Below are 8,124 nucleotides of genomic sequence, written 5' to 3'. Positions count from 1 at the left end.
AATGATGCATTTCATATTACTATGATGACGATGTGGATGAATATTGGATGATCCTCTAGCCCTCACTATGATAGGATATGATGATGATATGATATGTGATGGAAAGACCAGGTGTGGCCGTATCGCCCCTGGCAATATGAGATATGTAAGAGAAGACCAGGTGAGGCCGTATCGCCCCTGGCATAGTTGGACATGTTATGATATGAGATATGTAAGAGAAGACCAGGTGAGGCCGTATCGCCCCTGGCATAGTTGGACATGTTATAATAGAGACATGTAGAGGGTTATAGGTGACAAGTTCATCCTTGATGTGTATTGTTTGTGATGTTATGCATTTCATGATGGCATGTGTTTAAATGATTTTTATTATTGTTCTACTCACTGGGCTTTATAGCTCACCCCTCTCCCCTAACCCCAGGTTTGCAGGGACAGAGATAGTCAGGAGATCAGGAGGTGATGTTTATGTAATAGATTAGTAGTGGACATGATATAATATAAAGATATGTAACAAAGTGTAAAATGCTATAATGTAATGTAATAGTTAGAGTTGTGCTTTGCCCTAGTGTGTGGTTAATCCCCTTGTACATGGTCTTTATGTATGTTTTGTATTGAGACATGAAAACTAAGCTTAATGTATGTTGCCCCACTAGAGGAAATGATGAGAACTCTAGTGTTAGGGTTTATGTTTATGAGTTCGTGCATGCACAGGTTAAGCTTGGTGTATGAAAGAAAGAAAAAGTTTACAGTTTTATGTTTTAAAGTTTTTATGTTTGATCATGTATGGGATTATACCAGTTGTACAGGATGTATGTTAGGCTTGCTGCGGGTCCCGGCGACCTTAAGTCGATTTGGATCCTAGCGCCGGTAGCGGTCCGATTTTTGGGTCGTTACAACAAGAAAGAATGGTGAGTTTAGATTTAACAATAGAAGGAATTATGGTAACAGATCATGTGTATCAAATGATATTAAGTTGAAAAGAGACATCTTGAGATAAGCTCAAAATGCAAGGTATAATATTCATTTTAGAGCTACCAAAATGTATCAAGATTTAAAGAAAGCACATTGATGGCCTTCTTTGAAGAGAGAGGTGGTTTCATTTGTATTTGCATGTGAGGTATGTCAAAGACCAAAGTTGGAATACCCAAAGACAGTTAAAACGCTTAACCCCACTACCAAATTTGGAGTGAAAATAGGAAAATGTGGGTATTTATTTCATAGTTAGGTTACTAGTAACATCCAACAGACATGATTCTATATGAGTGATAATAGACAGATTGACCAAGTCTGCTCACTTTATCCCAATCACGAGTGGTTACTATGTGGACAAACTAGTACATATCTATGTAGAAGAGATCATTAGGTTACATAGAGCTCTAATATTTATAGCATCAGATAAGATAATTTAGTAATGTTTAAGTTTTGACATAATCTATAGATGATATGGTCACTAGGTTAGATTTCAGCAGTACCTACCATCCCCATACTGATGGATAGTAAAAAAAGGATAATCCAAACCATGAGGATATGTTGAGAATATATATACTAGACTTTGATGACTCTTGAAAGCAACATCTACTATTGGTGGAGTTTGCTTGTAATAATAGTTATCATGCTAGCATTGGGATGATATCTTATGAAGTTTTATACGGAATAAAGTATATACTGCTAGTTTGTTTGAAAGAAGTCAAAGAAAAGGTCTTAATAGGCTCATAAATAGTAGAAATTACCAACAAGGCAGTACTCATCATCAGAGGAAAGTTCAATATAAAAACTAACAAATAAAAGAGTTATGGAGATATCCAAAGGAAGCAAGTAGTTTCCCAACAGGAAGATACAATATTGCTTATGGTCTATCTAATGAAAGGATGTTTCCTTGTGGAAGGAAACTTAAACTAGCTCTAGTATATATATAGGATCCTTTGAAATCTTGCAAAGGATTAGAAATATATCTTATAGCTATATCTACCTGCTTTCATAAAGAAAATCCATCTAGTGTTCCATGTTTTTATGCCAAGAAAGTTTGTGTCTGATTTGAGCTAGGTTCTTAATGAGCCTAATATCGAGATCTTGGGATATTTTAGCTATATTGAGTAGCCAATGCTAAGTATGGGCATTCAAATTAGAAAGTTAAGAAATAAGGCCATTTCGACAGTGAAGGTTTTATGGAATTATTATAACATGGAGGAATATTCTTAAAAACCTAGAGAATTTATGCTTAGATAGTCCCCACATCTCTTTTGAGGTAAGTGTTTAAATAGTCATATGTGTTCCTTTCCTTATGTGCTTGATGTTTCCTTTAATGTGCTTTATGAAAGTTTTATAGAATCACTACAATGTGGAGAAGTGTACCTAAAAACTAGGGAATCTATGTTTAAGTAGTACACACATCTCTCTAAGGTAAGTGTTTAGATAGTCCTTTGTGTTACTTTCCTATGTGCTTAATGTATTTCCTTTGATGTGCTTTGAGTTATGTTTGTATGCTATGTGTTGAACATGCTTAGATGAACATTTAAAGACGAATATTCTTAAGAGGAGAGAATGTAATACCCATCTAAATTTTAGTATCAGAATCCTGAATTTTCAACAAAATCTCGAGACTGAATATCTTAGGAAATGGTAAAATAAAATTTTCACAAATGTATTTTAAATATTTATAAAAAATAAATTTTAAATATTTTAATTTCAACCACTGAATGGGTCACATTTGACCACCAGATGGAGCATATTTGGCCACCAAATATGGCTTTTTCAACCCACATATGAAAAGCATATAGCTCGACACGAAGTGACATTTTATCTCTATTTTGAGCAAATGTGAGTTCCTGCTCTCCTTTCATTCTTTTAGCTATTTTCAACTTAAATATAACACATTCTAAAAATCTTTATTCTTGGTTTCAAAGATTTACACTTGTATTCAAGTTCTTGATTCTTCTTCAAGCTCTCTCTCTCTTCCTCTTTAAATTTTTTATTGGAGTTAAATTCTATAAGAGATAAGCTAGCAAATTTAATCTTTTAGTTCTTTAAAGCATGATGGGATTGAATGACCTATTGCATGTTGATTTCACATGTTATTTAGGGTTTAAGTGTCCTTTAGATTTTAGGAGTTACATACATGTTCTTTACTATTTTAATTTTAATTTGGATTGCATACATGATATAAATGGTTAGAAGACATTTCATGGACCTGTTAAAGGCATAGAAGTGATTGCAATGTGATTTCACAATTTTCTCCTTTGAGTTTGAACTTGATTTTAAAAAATGCTTTTATGTTTATGAATGATATTTTGAAGCTACACCTAATGCATGTTAGTTGTATTGTGTTTAAGGTTGCTTTAAGTGTTTTATACGTTTTTTACTGCTTTGAGGTGTGTTTGAAATAGGTAAAATGTGTTTTGGGTCTTTCTTACATAATACATAATTGGGTTTAATACCAAAAAGAAATCTAGGTTTAGCTGTCGATCGTGCACTTTAGTACTGTCACCTTTTTCAGGTGCTTCTCAACATTGACTTTTGCCTTTGTACTATGATTTTAGGCTACTGAAGGCGTCACTGAAAATCCCTTGTTTAGTTGTTTTCAGTACTCTTTTTGTGTTGTCTTATAAGTATTTAGGGATTTCTTGGATTAGTTCTAGAATTATAACAGTTCATGTTTGGTTCCTTATTTGAATCCATTTGTATAGGATGGGATTTGAAAAACCAAGGAGCATTGCAGGTGAGATAACTGCTAGTCGGCCATAGTACAATATGCTTTCAAGATGTGAGTAAAACTAAATTTATCTCTTTTTTTTTTTAATTTAAATCTAAAAAAGTGAAAACAAAATGCCCATACATCATGAATACCTGATTATATTAAGTTTTTTCATTAGAATCATGAATATGTTATTGCACATTTAACTATTGGTGAATGGTAAGTATTGGATAACCCACTAGCCCCTAGGTTTATGTGTATGTTATAATGGATATAGAAGTCCAGGTCAAATTCCATTCTACGCCGTTGGTACTATATTAAGTGAAAGTCCAAGTCAAGATACCTTTTATGCTCTAGTATTGTAGATTATTATGTCATATATTAAGAGAAAGTCTTGAGAAACTCTAATCAGAATTGGACACGTAGGATGATTAAGGGGCTACTAGTGATAAACCTACCATGTTGTAAATTATTTGTGTTATATTGCATACATGAGACATATGACTTAAATTTAATTAGAAATGTTTTATATTCTACTCACTGAACTATTCTAATAGCCCATCTCTCTCCTCTAATTTCAAGTGTGCATGTACATGAGTTTATAGCAAAGGACTCCAGAGTATAGGAGTATGTTTTAGTTTTCTTCTATGTACTTATAGTAGAACTATGCATTAATTATGTAGTCGACATGTAATTAAATGATGGTCTCAGTAAATTGTGTTTTGCCAATGTTCATATTTTGTATTCTAATTGTCTTATGATTTCTTTAGTGAATAAAATAGGGGATCAACACCCATATTGGAATTGAGTTAGACCTAAGTTATTAAGACTAAATAAAATTAAATTAAATTATAAAACACAAAAATATTGGAATTTTTAACGTAATTTATTTTTTTATTTATAATACTAATAATAAATTATAAAGCAACACGATATGTACAAATCAAGAAGCAAATGCCATCCAAACACAATCTACTACCCTGCAAAAAAGAATCACTCCTAATCCTAACCTCCCCTCCGTTCATAGAGCTTTCAAAACGTTATTCATAAATGTATTTGCCATTGAGATTATCTATACGCCTTGGTGTTGCCTATCACCAAGTCCATTAACCCCATTTGATCCATTGATGCCCTGAGGCATCATCATCTTGCTTCCACTCTCTGATCTTCTCCTCTTGATCAGCACTAGAAACCATGTGTAGGCTTCCAACCACACAGCATTGAAGGCCAAAGCAGCAATCACAGCAATGTAAGCGTTCTTCCACTTCTTGTCAGGGTTTAGGATATCAAATCCTTTGAATATATTGATGATGCTAAGTATAATAACACTGTATCCAACTGTATGGTGATAGATGTTCCAGTAGACTCTATACTTGTGATCTGTTTTTGGCCTTAGAAGCAAAGCGAACACCTAAATTCAAAGCAAAGTAAAGCATACACTTTTAGTACAAAAATATACTAAAAATTAAATGGTTATTAGTGATAAAATTCAAAGATTCAATAGTAAATTTCTCATACCTGAAGGGTTCCAAGACAGAAAAGGATGATTCCAATTGTTCTATGGGAATCATATTGTACACCGGAAGAGTTGGTGCCCAGTTTGAGACCAGTACCCCATCCAGCAACTCCAACAATATAGGCCATGGATTGACAACTAACATGTAGATAAAACCATGCTGGGTCTGCAGATTTGAATACCTTCAAGTACCTTGCTATTAGAGCTCCACTGGGCATCAGTATCCCCCAACTCACTGCATTTAACACTCCATGAATCTGAAATTTTTTACATTCACTTCTTTATCAGGATTTTATTCTGTCTGAATAATTACAAATCAAATTATTTCCTTAATTCATGGTCACGGTATATATCTGAAGGAGCAAAAAGGATTCATGTCCTTAATAATATATAGTTTCTTGTCAATAATAAAAAAACACACGCACAGAATCATTAAAAAAAAAAACAACTAGAACCAGAACTAAATTAAAGGTAATTACAATATAGTCCCTATAATTTTAGTAAAACATCAATTTAATCCCTGCTTTTTAATAAGAAGTAACTTAGTTCCTAATTAAGTTCTTATTTTGTTAAAAAAATAGTTATTCTATTAAATTCTAATGGAAGGGATTGCTATAAATAATAAATTATTGGGCATAAATTGTTACAAAATTACAATTCGGATAACAATCTAACAGTAAATTTTTACTAAAGGATTTTTGGTAACAGAACAAAATATCAAAAATTAAGTCATTTCTATTAAAGTGGCGTGGATTGTGCAAACTCATGACTGTATTGTAAATTACTGAGAAATAAAGCCAAAGAAAGCCCAGATCTTGGAAAATAAAGCAATTCAGGTATACTTACATTCCTCTTCCTGGTTTTGTCATTTCCTCCACTAGCCCCAACTGTCCCAGAAAGAAGGTTAACAGTTCCCATGGATTTCACATTAGCCCCAGTAGTGGAATGCACCTGAGGAGAGTCACTAGAAACTGGACCTTCTTGCCAAACCTGGTTCACTGTAGTAGAGCCAATGTTTGAAATTCCCAAGGTAGCAAATATGATCATCTCATTGTTAGAATATGAAGCAGATAAATCTGAGACTTCAAAGCTAAGCTTCCCTTCTTGCAGTGAAGTCTGATAGCTGCTGATAGGAGAAGTATAAGCTCTCATTGTTCCATCAGATTGTTGGAATGCAACAAGTGCTTGTGAACCCACCATCCCAGTTGAAGTAGGGTTTATAGCCCAAGCTATCCATCTGGAGGAACTGACTCCTGTGTGCCTATATGCAATCTTAAGCTTGCTTGATGATGAGTTATAATTCCAGTGCAGAAATGAGTTTAAATAAGGAAGATCATTGCATGCACTAAAGACTTGGTTGCTAGAGAAGGCATAGCTAGAACATTTTTGAGCAGATGAAGAGAGAATCATAGACATGAAAAATGAGAGAGATAATACGAGATTTAGCATTCTATACATGGTTGCAGAAGACCCAAGAAAGCCAAAAATAAATCAAAGAAACAGATAGGCAAATGGAATTTTCAGTATGAGGTTTGGGAAGAGAGAAATAGAGTTCTTATATAGAAGAAACAAATGGTAGGTTTGGTTGTTGGATTGTCTGTTGAGAAGGCTCCACCTAAAACCAAATGATTTTATTTACAATTTATTCTATTATAAGTAAATATAGATTGATTTTCAGCGCTAACACTGCTTCTGGCTGCAACTAGGCTTTCTAATTAAATTTTAATATAATTTTATTAGTTTATCACATGAAAATTGAAAATAAAATATAATTTTAGCTAAGATAGGTGTTCATATAGAAGAATATGCAAAATTATTATTTTAATTCACACTATAAAATTATTTTATATTTAAATGCTGAAGAATTATATTTAACTATTCTAATATAATATATATATTACACAATAGTCGTCCAAAGAAGATCATATGCTAGTGTTCGAAGACAGGACCACATGATAAATATCTTATCAGATGATGTTGGATTCTATTGAGGGAAAAGAAAACTCGAACAATTTAGGTCGGCCTTAGTTCGACTCTTTGTCAAGACTCATCCTACCTGAAGAGGTCGGGTCTTCACAATAAATTGTTACCGTTAGTGGCTACAATTTATCAGACCCCTTTACGCTTGTAATTACAGAGTCCCCAACTAATTAGTTGGCAAAATCCCTTATCAACAAGCCGGCTGTATCATTGTCGGATCCTCAGAAAATATTATATTTAACTCTGTTTTCTTACAGTATAAAAGCCAACGATTACAGAAATAAAGGTATATAATTTTATTACACAACTACTCTCAAGTTCTAAATAATTCTAGAAATTCGCCCTATTCTCCAATTTATTGACTTGAGCATCGGAGTGCTGCATAGGCACCAACCACCTCACTTTCTATTTTTTGCAGATTTAGCCAATCACAACATAGTTTTATTTTTCCGCCGCATCATTTAGTTCCGCTGTCGGAGGATCCGTAGAATCTTTTCTATTCATTTGGATTAAAATCAGTCTCTTATCCCCTTTTCTCTTAAAAAGAAATCTCTCCTTTCTCTCTTGAAATGGCTGAAAATTCTCGAGCTGTTGCTAAGGTTGCTACCAATGGGAGCGTTGTCATCTCTTCCACCCCTGACAATGGACAAAATACACCCTCTATGGTCAGCGAAGCAGATCCCAGCAATCTAACCATTAAGCAAATACTCCAGTACATCAGAAGGTTACAAGCTACTTTCAAGCAATACAAAACTCGAGAGGAGGCGTCACTCATAGCTCTCAGGAAAAGGGAGCAAGTCTCCATTGATATCTCAAGGACTATGATAGGGGCAATCCAGACGCAGTCCAAATAGAAGGACAAGTTTGAGGAATAGCAGTCATCAGATGATGCTCCGAAGGACATTGGCTAAAAGCTAGTATGAGCTGCTCCAAGATACTG

At 34.0% G+C, this 8,124-nt stretch overlaps 1 protein-coding gene across 1 annotated transcript; it reads right to left on the bottom strand.

Moving 5' to 3' along the window:
- Positions 1–4,590: 4,590 nt before the first annotated feature.
- Positions 4,591–6,743, bottom strand: LOC110607531 (cytochrome b561 and DOMON domain-containing protein At5g47530). The gene is made up of 3 exons (XM_021746657.2): positions 6,051–6,743; positions 5,207–5,461; positions 4,591–5,099 (listed from the first exon to the last, which is right to left on the bottom strand). Exons 1-3 carry the CDS (start codon positions 6,660–6,662, stop codon positions 4,761–4,763), a joined length of 1,206 nt encoding a protein of 401 aa, XP_021602349.1. The 5' UTR covers positions 6,663–6,743; the 3' UTR covers positions 4,591–4,760.
- Positions 6,744–8,124: the final 1,381 nt, after the last annotated feature.

Source organism: Manihot esculenta, chromosome 8, assembly GCF_001659605.2.
Source record: "Manihot esculenta cultivar AM560-2 chromosome 8, M.esculenta_v8, whole genome shotgun sequence".
NCBI classification, from domain to species: Eukaryota; Viridiplantae; Streptophyta; class Magnoliopsida; order Malpighiales; family Euphorbiaceae; genus Manihot; species Manihot esculenta.
This window is presented reverse-complemented; position numbering and strand designations above follow the sequence as displayed.

Coding starts and splice junctions, on each gene's coding strand:
- LOC110607531 (XM_021746657.2), bottom strand. CDS start 6,662: ATGTATAGAATGCTAAATCTCGTATTATCTCTCTCATTTTTCATGTCT. Junction 5,462..6,050: donor ACAAAACCAGGAAGAGGAAT/GTAAGTATACCT, acceptor AAAAAATTTCAG/ATTCATGGAGTGTTAAATGC. Junction 5,100..5,206: donor TCTGTCTTGGAACCCTTCAG/GTATGAGAAATT, acceptor CTTTGAATTTAG/GTGTTCGCTTTGCTTCTAAG.